The sequence below is a fragment of the Nyctibius grandis genome, chromosome 9 (genome assembly GCF_013368605.1).
Source record: "Nyctibius grandis isolate bNycGra1 chromosome 9, bNycGra1.pri, whole genome shotgun sequence".
NCBI classification, from domain to species: Eukaryota; Metazoa; Chordata; class Aves; order Nyctibiiformes; family Nyctibiidae; genus Nyctibius; species Nyctibius grandis.
Window position 1 is genome coordinate 26,446,875 of NC_090666.1, and position 15,485 is coordinate 26,462,359.

Sequence of the window (15,485 nt, forward strand, 5' to 3'; positions counted from 1 at the left end):
TTTAACTGATAGTTTTGTTGATGCTGTGATGCTGGGGTCTTGAATGCAAATAATACTTTTACATATATATATATATATATTGTACTGTCAGAACTACACCAAAAGGCCTGCTTTTTTTAGGAGAATAATGTATCTTTTTATGTCTTTTTATATAGAAGTTACCATTTAAATTTGATGTGCGTGAAGTACTGAATTGCCAGCTTTTCTTTTCTTCGGAAGTTAATTTCTGGTTTATTTACATGGTTCATTTGTAGGCTAAGTGATTTCCTAGGGAAAGTGTCAACCGAGCATCATGGTGAAAATACTTTTGTAATACTTTCATGGGCTGTGAGGCTAGTGGATGAGCAATGTTTATTTGGGTTTTGTTTTACACCATTTGTAGTTATTTTTAATGAAAAGTGTGACTCTAAAGCATTTGGAGGAACTGTAGATAATTTCCACATGAATTTGTACATTTTGAATGTTTCTTACCTTTTTATTGTAGATGTGTTGTAATTACTAATGCACTTCTATCACTTTCAGTAAATGGTCCTCTGGTATTTAGTGTTTGATCGCAGATGTTTGTATTTGAACTCATACACCTGAATTTGATAAAAAAAGCCATTCTCTAAGAGCATGAAGTTACTTATGCTTAGAAGCATAAAGTCTGTGGAAGTCTCAGTGCAGTAAGACCCCTGTGAAAACTGATGATTGTGTAAGTGAGAGCAGAATTTAGCTACTGTTGAACTTCGAACAGTGCTTGACTTCTAACTTTGACAGATCTGAGGCAAATTTTACTTGTGTTTAAACCTGCTGTGAAAACTGAGTATGTGTAGAAACATAGTTTTTGCTGGAGCTGGACATGTTCACCTAAAGGCTGAAGAAAGCTTTAAAGGTGTAAAGTCTTGTGTCATAAAGAACAAGGGTGAAGGTGGTGATAACAGATTTATAGATGGTGGTTTTATGATACATTTTTTTTTTTGAAGTTGGAACTCATCATGTGCATCAGCTGTTTCAGCCTTAACAAAACCTGCAGAAGTTACTCTAACAGATGACTCTAAAGATGATTATCAGTATGAAGAGGTAATTCACTAAACTGATAGTCTTCTGATATATGTGGTAGAGTATTCATGTTTCATTCTTTTGTTTTATTTCATCAGTCACAAAAACATCCTAGGAGGAATGACACGAATCTCTCTTTATAAAGTGTGATGATGCTGGGTATATCTTTATGTCAAGAGAAGATTTAGTGTCAGTTGATTTATGTCTTTTATTTGAACATTAAATACATTTTTAAAGGTACAAGTACTTCCATTTAGATGTTTCAGCTTCTTTATAATGAATATTTCAGTAATATAAATTCTATTTCAATATGGCAAAATATTAAAAAGAGATTCTTTTCAGTAGTTGTACTGGGAGTGGAAACAATTGTGTTCTGAAAGAAAGACCTATAAAATATGCTGATATGCTTACTTTAAATAATTTCATTTAGGTTCCAGCAGATAATGAATTTAGTCTTCAGGAAGATGATGAGGATCTGTCAAAGGCTTTGCAGACTATTCAAGAGCAGGCTGAAGATGCCCAAATTTTGGTAAGAGCTTCTTAAACGTTATAACACTCTGTCTGTAATTCAGTTGGCATTAGTGGTTTAAAATTTATGCATCATAATTTATTTTAATTATGGAATATTTGTGTGGAAAATATTTCTTATTTTTTAGACGTTTCTATGCCACAGTGGAAAAGGCAACTTATATTTCCTGGATTTCATCTTCCTTTAACTTCTGTTCATTTTGTGTTGTGTAAACAACCTGGTATTTCAAATATGTGTAACATATATAGATACATTATTTAAAATATATTGATATTATTAAAGCATGTCAGTATTTTAGTTTGTTTCTTGATCTGAGTAGATTGAATGAGAGTGTGATCCATGACACAGGAAACAAAACTGCATATGCTTAAGACCCACAGAAGCTTGTACTTGAATACTTTGCTAAAAAAGATTATTCATATATTGAAAATAAAGAATGGGCTGTTACATTATGTTAAGTCAGAATATTAATGAAATTATCAATCACTTCGCACCATTAGTTTTTGTTACTTTTTACAAGACTGTTTTGAAATCAAACTGTAAATGTAACAGTTCAGAGTTACACAATGGGGTTGTTATATTGCATTTTCCAAAATATTTACCTGAATTTACTTGCTTATAACAATCTAATGGAAAAGTGCTTTTCCCTGCTGTGTTTCTAATATGACCATATCTTATAGCCTCATCAGTAAGCTATTGTCATGGTCTTTGTTTTGCAAAAGCAAATGGTTAATAATGAAAAGATAAAATTATGTGAAGGATTCTTAACATCAAAATGGAGGAAAAATAGGCATTTTCTTCTGTACTAGTGCATATCAACAGATCAGTTTTGTATTTTAGATCAAATTTTGAATGAAAACTGACAGTAGTGGAGTCTTATGTGTTTTGAAACTGAATATGCCTGAAAATTAAGGGAAAGATGGCAGAAGTTTAAGACTGAACATGCTTAATGTTAACCAAGTAGTGGAAATGCTTTATGTTCTTTAGGGATAGCTGAAGTTATGTCTGTTTTACTGTGTGAGTTGACATTCAAATAAAAAGTGAAACAAGGAAGAATATTTTTAATCTATTGATCTTTTGACAGTGCTATAATTAATCTTTTACCTCTTAGTTGATTTGTTGAACTTCGGGGAAGCAATATGCTAATATCTATCCCATTTAATCAAACTGAAGAAAGCGTAACCTTTCCTTGAAACATAAGAACATGTGTGCTTAAACTCAAATTCTGTTCGATTTTGTGCTTGTGCTAATAGATGTCTCTTTCTGCTTCTTGACTCATTATTTGGAGGCTTAATTTTTTCCATAATTTGAAACTAAAGTAATATTTCAACCTTTAGACAGAAAGGCATGACTAGAAAACTATTTCAATACATTTGCTAGTTCCTTGACAGCTTTCATAACGACTTACTGTATATTTTGTGAGGCTCAGTGAATAGATTGTTTGATGCTAATTCACTGGAAAAAACCAAGTGCTGCAACAAATGCTTTTGGTAACCCAAGTTAGAAGCACTGTTTCTGGGGAATTCATATTGAATCAATATCCAGACTCTGAGCTAAGAAGCACAGTAGAAGCATGTCTTCTTCACATGATAAATAACTGATACACTTTTTCAATTAGCTTCTAATCTTGGCTAAAATAGGTTAAATTAGATAATAACCGTATCCTGGAATAGATGCTCTGTGATAAACATTAAGTGATTATGTATATTTGCTGTTCATAGTAACTTGTATACCTAATCCATATTAAAGATTGCATTTCAATACTAGATGCAAATCTTTTGGTTAAGAAAAGACATTATGTGGAGAAGCTGCAGATCAAGTGAGCATCCAAAAATGTTTAAGTGATTTGCCAAATGTAGATATTCAATTTGTAAACTGTGGATATTTGTAGTAACTATTTCTTTTACACTCTGTAAAAATGTCAAGTATAACCAGGAAAATCTAAGAAAAATGCTTACTTTCAAACTTCCTTTCGAAGTAATTAGCACTAATCAATAAATGAAGAAGAGCAAACAAGCAAATGAGAGATGATGCTATTCACTTTTTTTAATAAAATTGGTGTGTAGGAATTAAACCTATGTTTCTACAGGGGATATTGAGACATGCTTTCTTTCCTTCTGGATCTCTGCTTAGGTGCTGTGAAACTGCTGGTCTTTAAGGAGTTTGAGTCTCCCTCACCAGTTACAGTTCACGTTTTTGTGTGGATCCCAACAGGGAAATGAGGGTGATGGAACTTGAAGTATCATTTTCCCCTAGTCTGGAGGTGAAATGGCAGCTGATTCAAAATACAACTGTGCTGGGCAACAGATGCTTTGGATAGCAGTGATTCTGCCTGCTGTTCCTGTTCTAGTCATCATTTGTCCTTTTCAGTCACAACTTGTGATTTTTTTTTTTCTGTTGTCCTTGTTTTGAGACATTGTAAAGTAATATAAATTATTTTTAAACACAAGCAATAGAATATTTTGCATATGAAAGAAAATCTTCAGCTGATACGGGCCCTAGAAAAAGGATACAGAGCTTCTGAAAAACCACACACACAAAGAAAGCAGACTGAATTACTTTCTTCAGTAGTTACAGCTATTACACTTCAATACCAGGATCTTTTGGGATATTAAGAAAATAATGATAATCTGAAGTCACATTGCCCTTCATTAGCCTTATGTCTTACATACTTCTAATTTATAATTTGTTTGATGTTAAAAATCTTTAAGTTTCCTTTTTTATTCTTTCTTTAGTTTAAGTTTTGCAAGAGCATCTCATTTTGTTTTCCAGAGAAATTATTAATTTGGTGTTACTCTTCATTGGACAAATTCTTGCAAGTATTGTGGAAGTCCTTAAGGTTAAGCTCTTAGCAATTATTTTACTGGCCATATTTGTAATTCTTACACTCAAAATGTTTTGAAGATTTTAATTCAAAAAAATTTAACCAAGAAATATTTAACAAAGCAAATATTTAGTTTGATTGTTTTGACTTAATGGTCAGAATCCTTTAATAAGATGTTCTTGTCTATATAGCTACTATAGGGTGTCTGTTTGCACCATGCTAATTAATAGATTGTATTTTCCTCATTTCTAAATATGTAAATGTATACAAAAAATTACTGTTACAGCATTCTATGGGTAGTCATCCAAGGTTAAGATAAAGAAAGTGGTTAGCCTAATATCACTCACAAAGTCTGCAGAAGAGATAGGAATTTAATTCACGGAATCAATCAGGTTGAAAGAGACCTCAGGGATCATCGAGTCCAACCATTACCCTGACACCACCCTGTCAACTAGACCATGGCACTAAGTGCCATGTCCAGTCTTGTCTTAAACACATCCAGAGATGGTGACTCCACCACCTCCCTGGGCAGTCCATTCCAATGCGTGATGACCCTTTCTGAGAAGAAATTCTTCCTAATGTCCAACCTGAACCTCCCCTGGCGAAGCTTGAGGCTATGCCCTCTTGTCCTATCACTAGTTGCCTGGGAGAAGAGGCCGACTCCCACTCCACTACAACCTCCCTTCAGGTAGTTGTAGAGTGCAATAAGGTCACCTCGGAGCCTCCTCTTCTCCAGGCTAAACAAACCCAGCTCCCTCAGCCGTTCCTCGTAGGTCAGACCCTCCAGAGCCTTCACCAGCTTGGTCGCCCTCCTCTGGACTCGCTCCAACACCTCAACATCTTTCTTGAAGTGCGGGACCCAGAACTGGACACAGTACTCAAGATGCGGCCTCACCAGTGCTGAGTACAGAGGGACGATCACTTCCCTAGACTGGCTGGCTACACTATTCCTAATAGAGGCCAGGGTGCTGTTGGCCTTCTTGGCCACCTGGGCACACTGCTGGCTCATGTTTAGCCGGCTGTCGATCAGCACCCCCAGGTCTCTTTCCACCGGGCCGCTTTCTGACCACTCTTCCCCCAGCCTGTAGAGCTGCATGGGGTTGTTGTGGCTGAAGTGTAAGACCTGGCACTTGTTCTTGTTGAACCTCATGCCGTTGGTCTTGGCCCATCTATCTAACCTGTCCAGATCCCTCTGTAGGGCCTTCCTACCTTCTAGCAGATCGACACTCCCACCCGGCTTGGTGTCATCTGCAGATTTACTGAGGGTACACTCAATCCCTATGTCTAGATCATCTATAAAGATATTGAACAGCACCGGCCCCAGAACTGAGCCCTGGGGAACACCACTAGTGACCGGCCACCACTTGGACTTTGCCCCATTCCCCACCACTCTCTGGGCTCGGCCATCCAGCCAGTTTTTAACCCATTGAAGAGTCCACCCATCCAAGCCCCGGGCAGCCAGTTTGTCTAGGAGGATGCTGTGGGAGACAGTGTCGAATGCCTTACTGAAGTCTAGATAGACTACATCCACAGCCCTGCCCTCATCTACTAAGCAGGTCACTTTGTCATAGAAGGAGATCAGGTTGGTCAAGCAGGACCTGCCTTTCATGAATCCATGTTGGCTGGCCCTGATGCCCTGATTGTCCTGCATGTGCTGTGTAATGGCTCTAGGGATGATCTGATCTCAAACCACCTCGCCCTCTGTGGGACAGGGATGCAGGGGTGCAAGGATGGAGGGATGCAGAAATGCAGGCCGCAAACCACCTTGCCCTCCATGGAGCAGGGATTCAAGGATGCAGGGAAACAGCCCCCTGCCCCCGCCTCCGCCGCCATGCTGCTGCTCGCAAATGTGCAGCAGGGCACCCTCTCCTGTGCCACAGCATGGCACCTGGGAGCCAGGTGAGTGGTTTTGAGGCGGCGGGGGGGGCGGTACCCCTCCCTTGCCGCCCCAAAACCGCTTGCCACCTTCCAGCAGCCACTTTACAACAGAATGGTGGGCAAAGAAGCAGAGTCCCCCGCCTCCACTGCAGCAACCACTTGGAGAGGCTGGATCCCACGGAGCCCCCTCTTTCTCACCCCCAGTCCCCCATTCCCAACCGAGGGTGCTGTGACAAGCCCACCACGAGTGACCTCCTTCCCGTGGGGTGCAGCACCCTGCCGTGGAGTGGGATCTTTTCCCCCCAGGGGAAGGAGGAGAAATGCGTTTGGGCTCCCCGGCTTTTCCTCAAAAGGCTCTTTTCCAGCTGCAACACCCAGTGAGGTGCTTTGCAGCATGCCTGGACTAGGGAGTTTGGCTGCTGAGGACTTTTCCAACTGCATTAATTTTTACCTATATTGTTCCCTGCTCAAGCTTCAGTTTCTGAAATGATTTCTAGCTAATAAATTCTCTTCTGCACAGATGAAATGAATTCCTATTATATTTCCGTTTATTGAGGTAATCAAGCTGTGTCATTTCTTCTGAAGACGGCCTTTATAGATGTGTTTGCGAAACTACAAGCAACTATATTAGACATTTGCCTCACTTAGAATGAAGAAAGAAGCAAGAAAAGGGATGCAACTGCGTGTCTGCAGATGTACTCTCTTTGGTTCTTGTATTACCACAATTAGAAAATCCACTACATCAGACAGGTCTATCTCTAGTAATGAAAAAATGCTAAATACTACATTGCACTTGGCATATTGTATTATTCATAATACAATGTTACATGGCCTTGATCGTACATGTACAATTCTTTCTTTGTATTAGGTAGGTTACTTGGATTAAACACAACATTTTCTGTATTATGCAAAACAGCTATGAGATTTTCCAGTGTAGGGAAAGCTGTGTGTTTTTATTTTATCAAGGGGTATGTGTTTATCTCCAGGTAATTTATGCAGTCATGTTGATAGAGCTCCCACAAAGGACATGAATAAGCCATAAATGGAAGGAGTTATCAAAAATCCCTGGCCTACAGATTCTTTTTTGAATGGATGGAGGAAATAATTTGCAGTCACAGCCTTTAGCATGTCTTGAGGAATATCTCACTGGAATTTTTCAGTTTTGCTAGTATTGAAGAAAAGAAGGTGGGCATGTATGGAAGCTGTTTCTGCTGCTTTTCTCCACAGTGGTAACTTTTTTAATAATACGTGGCTCACATTATTGTAGAACCTTTCAAGAGCACACTAAGTGATAGTTGTCAAGTCCAGATTTGTTCTGTATTCCTCTCACCAGAAGGACAGGTATGTGCAGTGCAGTATCTTATCTTAGTAGCCTATATTGTTGAGCAATTCCATTGTAGCATTGCACCCTGTGTGGAGTTGCCAGTTGCTGAGAGCTTCACATCTAGGTATGCCAAGTTGCTGTAATCCATTTGAAGTCTGAATGAATTAAACCCCTCTCTTTGGCTGCCAAGTTGACAGTCTCTCTCATCTGGTTATCTTTAAATGCATTTTATGGGGGGGTAGTCTCAGATTGTGTCATAGTTTACTTTTTTCATACCTCGTTGTGTCTCAGAATCTTTCTAGGAGAGCTTAATATCAAGCTATGCACTGAGTGAGCTGAAGGGGGTTGTGTGAAGGAAGGAAATTTGCAATGGAACAGAAAGCTGTGAAAGTGATTTTTTTTTTTTTTTTTTTTTCCTCTGTGGTAGGATTGCTCTCTTTTGTTTTGATTCTGCTTTTGGCAACTGTGCTTGACCCATGAACTGATTTTATCCGAATAGCTGTGTATCTTGATGGCACTGGAGGAGCTGCATATGAAGCCTTGCTGCACCATCTGCATTCTGCTAACACTTGTAGCAATGTTGTCTGGCAGCTTCGTTCAGTGTCTGCATATGGATATTGAGAAGAAAAGGGAGAATTGATCTTTGTGAGATCTCTTCCTAAGAGGTCTAATGATGGAGATGCAGTTCTTTCAGTCTCTCCGTTGCATGCATCATTACAAAAAGAATATAAGCCATTTTACTACTACCTTGGACTTTTGCATTTTTTTATTAGCTGAAGTACTGATTTTGCTCATCCATAGTTTTGAAAGTTGCTGAAGAGTGTAGGAGTATGAGACCTAACATTTTCTCTGCAGTCAGCGACAGAAGATCATCAGTTTAAATAGTTTCAAGTCTGTATCAGATTATGTTAGGTTTAGAATACTTGCTTAAATCAGGTGATTTTTGAGTTATTTCTTAACTTTTCACAGACCTTGACATTAGAAGTATCAGTGATTACAGATCTGATCAATAAAGACAAGGGGAACATTCAGCTGAACTCCAGTAGACCTGTGATTTTAGATGACTTCAGAAATGGAAGGTGTAATTACATTTCTCTTGTAGGTTTAATAACTATAAAATTTTAATTTCAGGCTTTGGAATCGGTTCTGACTTTTGAGCAATCAGTGTCTGAAATACCTGAAGCGATGGATGACTTCTTTTGCAATTTCCTGGTCAGACTGGGAATGTCCAGAACCCTTGACTGCTTCCAAACCGAATGGTAAAATATTTTAAGTGACCATGTTACTTTGAGAATTAGGAAGTAGATGCTCAGGATTCAAATATTTCCGGTATTTCAGGATATATTTCCAGAAAACCCTTCTGAGTATAAGTAATTCTTAAATATGTAGTGTTTTACCAAATAAATATATTCATGTTGAGAATGAGGATGCAAAATATTGTTTTAAAGACAAACTTTCAAGAAAGCTGACTCCAGGGATCTCCTAAACACGTGCCTTTGAAGGACTGTATGCATTTCACCTAACTTTAGACATTTACAATCTTGAAGTGGTCACCTGAGGCCCCTTGCTTGGTCAGTGAAGAGAAATAATCATTGCCAGGATGCAACTCGTTTGAGTTGTTTAAGCCATCTCCTTTAAGATGAAATGAATTCAGTTCTATTTTTTCAAGTATATTCTGCTCTCTACTGACTACCAATGAAAATTAGAAACCAGCTGCAGTGCAGAAATCATCCTTGGATCAAATGAGTCCAATGCAAAATGACCAGCATTTCATTTTAGCAGTGCTTGAGAAATCGTATGGTTTTGTTACTTTCTTGCTTTCCAGAACCTGTATGCCTGCTTAAAAACTGTTTTGTAGTACAGTATAGTGTTTTCACGTTACTACTTTGGGTATTTTTGAACGTTCATCATAGATACCTTGTATTTTGAAGTAGAATAATCACAATTTTTGATACTTGGTAATTTTTTGGTATATCAGTCAAAGTAATATGGTTGATTAGTTTGTTTTTTTTTCTTTTTAAAAATTAGTTCATATAGTAATCAGAAGAGTAAACTAGCGAGCAGTTGCTGTCTTTTTTTTCCCAGCTTTTATAGATTGCAGGGATTTTGTCCATACTTTGTGCAGAAGTTTAAACATACAGCTTTGTCTAAATGCTCCACGTCCTCCACCACAGTCTTCATATATAGAATCCCATGGGACATAGGCTTTCTAAATACTGATTAAGAATGATGTGCTAGGAGTGCTGCACAGCCTGAGAGGAGAGCTGAATTCTTTTGGAGCAGAAGATGACACTTGTCATAAAGTTCTGTTGAAATACGTTCAGTTACAAGCTTGCCTTGAATCTGCAAATTACATGGAAAGATTCTGAGAAGTGGAAACACCTCTCTTTGAATTAACTAGTAGTCAGTCTTTAAACATGAGAGGTTCAGAGATTTATTAATAAGGTCTTTTGGAATTATTTAATTTGAAAATTAGTAAATTTGAAAAGTTAGAAACATCTTATTTTTTCCTACAAAAGCCTTGAAGCTTTTACATTTTCTTAGAAATATTCTCCAATGGGGAATCACTGCTGTCATTTGCAAGGCTCTGGTCTTATTAGTGTAGAGCTCACCAATCAGGGGTTGCCTTTGGAATTAATAATGATCTCATTTTTGATAGTGAAACAGTGTGACTTAAATGATTCCTTAGAGAAGGAGCACTATAGTTCTGTATTCTTTTTCAACAAAAGAACTGATATGAATAGTATTAAGTTTGAAGAAGTTCTACAGAATCAGAAGTTTTTTATGGAAAAAGATGATTAATACTAGACAGATATAAATAGTGACCTTTTTATGAAACTACAGCTTTCTTGAAGCACTTAGAGTCTGAATTTATATCAACGGCAAAATTGAATTGCTTTTTAACAGCAAGAGCAGGTCTGAGCAGGCCCTATCTTGGAAATCCTTAACTATACGTGTATTTTCCTCTATAAGTAATATTTTTCATTTCGGTAGCATTACAAATGAACTCAGCGTGTCAGGATCTAATCTTACTCTATTGTGACTTTTTCTGCATTAATACATTATTTCAAAATGTTACGTGTTGGTTTGAAATAGATAATTTACAATATTAATGAAAGTGAGAGCGGATTAGTGCACTCAGGTTCCTCATTATGTATTGTGATGACACTCTCGCTGTCATGCTGTGGTGATCAAGTACTAATGGAATTTAAAATGAGAAATTAATTAATGTAGAGAAAATTTATCAAAAGGCTTGCTTTGAAATAACTGTCTGAGATCTAAAGGTCACTTCAATTGGGCCAAATTATCTGTGTTTATTTCAGAGTTTGAGAAAATGTTCTGTTATTCTGTCCAGCTGTACAAAATGTCATGATTTTATTACATTTTATTTTAAGCCAAACCCACTCTTCTGTGATGTAATGAATAACTTTATCACACTTGTAGTGATTTTTTTTTTTTACTTGTGTAGTTTTTTTCACATACACTTTTTCTTCCAGTTATACTTTAAGGAACTTAAAATTAGACTTAAATTATTTTTAGAATAACTAATTTACCATTAGATTTTCTATTCCTTTGATATACAAGACTCTATAGCACTTTTGTTGGTTATTAAAGATATTGGATTGACAGTTTTGGAGTATGAAGTGCAAGGGCTGGTCAACTGTAAATTCATGCATCAGACAGTCTCTTCCTCCTAATCCCAAAGAGCTCACTGCTGCTGGCAACATGTTGCCACTCTGAGCAGATGAATCATTTGCTTTTCACACATGTGCATGAAGCTATCCTGTGATTAGTTAGTGTACTCATTCGACCGATAATCTCTAGTGTTCCTAGAGACCTGGCAGTGTTTCAGCTTGTGAGTAAAAGAAGAGCTCCATACTAATTATGGAAACGTGATTTGAAAAATCTTTTGATGTGGTTAAAATTATAAATAAACTTACATGACCAAGCAAGGTTAAAAGCCATGTCTGTCTTATGTATACCTTGCAAAGATTGCCTGTGTTGTGCATAACAGAGCACATGCAACAAAACTACTGTGTCTTCTCTGAGCATAAAGGTAGACAATTCCTTTTTGCAGAATGAAGAAAATGGATATAGGTTGTAATCCTCTGTGTCGCAACTCCCTGAAGACAGTGGAAACAATCTGCTTATTTCAGACAGACCTGAGTTTCCTCTGCTCTGTGTCCTCTTTGGCCTGGAAATCATATGGCCACATCTGTGAACTCAGAGCACAACATACATTAATCCTGAGAGAAACAAGGATTATCAGTTCCAGGACAGCATCACACTAAAACAGATTCAGTTTTTGGATTAGAACTGGCTCAGAACACAAGCGAAGTAACCTCAGGTTTGATTTGCAGAAACAGATATACCTACTTTCTTGCCTACATAACAAGCATCAAGTGATAATATACATTTTCTGCTTATATGCCATAACAGATTGGAGGAGTACACTAGGACAAAAAGGTGCTTTGTTTTTCTATGCTTGTTTCTTTCTTAGCCTTCTGTAGAAACTGTTTAAGAGGTTATCAATTGGAATGATAACTTTCAGTAAGAAGTTCTTGTAAAAGCTAAAACTTGAAATTTTAATCCCTGAATGTATCTCTAGGTGAGTTATCCCTTGGTAAAGGATTATCTTGAGCTGCCTATCAGTTTATTGCAGGGCCTCTCTGCAACCTGATTCCTTTAGAACTCTTAGAAACTTGAATTCAGTGTAATGCATGTAGTAATAATGTATAATTTTTAGTCAGTCTGCACTGGGCTTTCATCATAAAATCAGAGTTGACCATCTGTTCCTTAGGGTTCCAGATTCTTGGTTAATTTTAAATAGCAATTCAAGAATAATAACTCGGTTGTTCTGAAAAGCTTAGCAAAATGCTTGTGTTTGCATGGAACTAACTAGTTTGCATCTGGGTTCCCTTCTGTAATGGAAAGAAGTGAGAACAATAGCTATTTGGCAGTCGGCTAGGTATGTAGGAGTTCTACAAGTTTTACAGGACTAGGTTGATGAAAGATAATGAGACTTCACAATGCAATTTTGTTGTGGGGTTTTCTATTCCATTTCTACTATATGCACAAAAGCCTCCATTTTTAGTAGTGTTCTTAGACAAGGGCATAGTGAATTTATTGGTATTAATTGTATTTCATTAAAATTGTCTTTCAGAGTTCTTAGGTGTGCTGGAGGCTAAGTTCATTAATTTTCCATGTCTGATGTGTCTTTGTGCAGAAATTTGATGGTTTTCACAAGGTGCAGTTAAGGCATTCAGTGAAGAAATTTTTTTGGCAAATAAAGGAGTATGTAGAGTTGTGATCATTTGCAGTGAGAAGTGCCCTTATTTTTAACATTTCCAATAGGAATTGTACCTGCTCATCTGTCAGTGTTTGAGGGGGGAAAAAAGAATACTAAGCTTCTTTCTTAGTATTAAAGCCTGTTGCTACTGTAATTTGCTTAAGAAAACAAAGTGATAATAGAATGAATTTTGCTTTGTGTGTGTTCTGTTTAACTTTTCAAAAACCTTTCATCTACTGGTGGTGAATGTGAGTGACAGCTTAATTCATAGGGATGAGCATTCCTAGAAGTAGCGACAGAATGCAGATAAGTAGCTGACCGTAGGAAGTCATTTGGACACAAGAGTTTCTAACATTCCCCTTAATTTTTTTGGAGGATGTTAAGTAGGAGTTGCTTGTCAAATAAGAATCCCGTATTCTACAAACACCTTTTGTTTCTGCAACATGTTTTATTGATCTAGGAATGCTGTGTGAACTGTCTTCAAGTTTCAAATCTGCTGCTCATGTCCAAGTGCAGGAGATAGCTTTTAGTATAATTTTATCTCTAATTACTGCCGTTCTTTTTCATATTTCCATATTACTTGGAAAAAAAATGCACAGATTCAAGATATTTTTTCCCTTGAAAAGGCAAATGATGTTCGTATTATTCCTTCTGGTGAGTTCCCACCCAGAACATCTTCCAACTGCAGACAAGATCAGCAGGGAAGATGATTATAGGCCTGTAGCCTTTATCTGATATAAATTATTTATAGCTCCATTGAACCTATGCTGAACTGATACCATGGCTACAATAGTGCACAATGTCTTCAGTGGGTCTATAAAAGTTCGTACCAACTGAAGGTCTTGTTCTTCTGTCTTCTGGGATAGAAGTAAATGAAGAAATAGATGTTTTGTACATACATGTACTGGATTCTGGAATCACCTCTGCAGTGTCTGCTTGCACAGAAGCATCTTATGCTCATGTACATAGACTTGAATCTTGAAACAGTTTGACAAATACTGATAGCTTATAATCATTCCTTGAACAAGCATGATTCTGCAGAAGCATTTATTTTGTGTGGTGACAGTCACAGGTTTTGAAACTTAGCTTTTCTGAATCTTTTCTAATATCACCACTTTCTTTTTTTTGTATAGACGATACTTAGGTATTTTAACTTGCTCTGTATTTAAATGCCTTTAAACTTAAAATTAATAGTGTCAATGCCTATGTCCTTTTTACTGCCTCTTGGAGTATTCTTAGCTTTCATTGACATCCTACCAAAAGATGGATAGTCCTAAAAGATGTGAGACTGACTAGACTTTATTGCTGGGGCTCTTGAGATTCCTGGGTTGCTGTGCAGCATTACATGCTGCTCCAGCTTCCCTTTTACTTCTCAAAATGTAAGTTAATCTGTATGCTTATTGAACTAAAGCAGCATTTAGGCTTCTATATCACAGGATCATGTTTTCTTGGGGGCTGGTAAAATAGGTAAATAATGGTAAGTACAACTAAATAAGGAGAGGGCAACATAAGTAAAAAGGAAGGAATGAAGAAGTTTCCCTAGGTGAGCTCTACATTCCATGTTGAAGATACCTCATAGAATCATTCATCTAGGTTATCCACAGCTTTGTCATCTTATTTGAGTCCTCAGAAAAAAAAAATCTTGCATGTATTTGAGCATATGAGATCAAAAGGACTGGAGTATGTACAAATGTTATTGAACAAGAATATTTTTTCTGCCTTTCATTTAAGCTATTTGGAAGAAAGGAAGGAAAAGAACAACTTTTAAATTGAAGTACTGTGTTATACAGGACATGTCTCCTGACTATTATGAACAAGAATACATTTCAGAATGAAAAGCAGTAAAATAGAACAGTGTGGTGGGATAATACTGTTGCTAATTGTTAATGATCATAAAAGGTAAATGCCTTGAGATGATAAATATCTTTGTGATTCTAGTTTAGGTAAATGCTGGCATGAGAAGGGGGACATTGGTGAAGAGAGAAAAAGGAAACATGGAATAAAATATCTCTCCATTTATTTTCTACTAGGTATGAACTCATACAGAGAGGCGTGTTCACAGCCAAAGATATTGGATTGGTTCCAACCGTGTATACCCGCAACCAGCAACTTGAGGCTGAGAATATGCGTTTGAGGAAAGATCTGGAAAACTATAAACTTGCTGCAAAGTATGTTATTTGGTCTTAATGAAACTTTGATATGCAGTAGTAAATGGCCAGATAAAGTAAACCCAAGTACTTAATGGAAATAATAAATTTGTTTGTTATGCTGGCTGTGCATATTTTTACTTCTAGGTGACATTTATAATTTAAAGCTCAATTTTCTCTGAGCTCTATCGGAAACCTAAATCTTAATTTTTTTAATTTGTATTTATTGGGCTATAGAAAATAATTTTCAATATTCAGTAATCACAACAAATTACTGCAAAGAATCATGGGAGTATAATATGTAGAACTAGAAAATAAATGGTTATGTGCATTTTGTATTAAAATACAGTACTATAAATTACAGCTACCACAAAACATCAACATAGGAAAAAAATCACTATGCATTTATCCTTCATTTTTTTAATTGCAAAAAATCTATCACTCTGGCCCTA

At 37.0% G+C, this 15,485-nt stretch overlaps 1 protein-coding gene across 1 annotated transcript in view; it reads left to right on the forward strand.

Moving 5' to 3' along the window:
- Positions 1-15,485, forward strand: part of SPAG16 (sperm associated antigen 16) — a 430,506-nt gene that overhangs the window by 3,113 nt on the left and 411,908 nt on the right. The window contains 4 exon segments of the mRNA XM_068408093.1: positions 966-1,062; positions 1,472-1,570; positions 8,728-8,855; positions 14,917-15,054. Coding sequence (XP_068264194.1) covers positions 966-1,062; positions 1,472-1,570; positions 8,728-8,855; positions 14,917-15,054 — 462 coding nt within the window.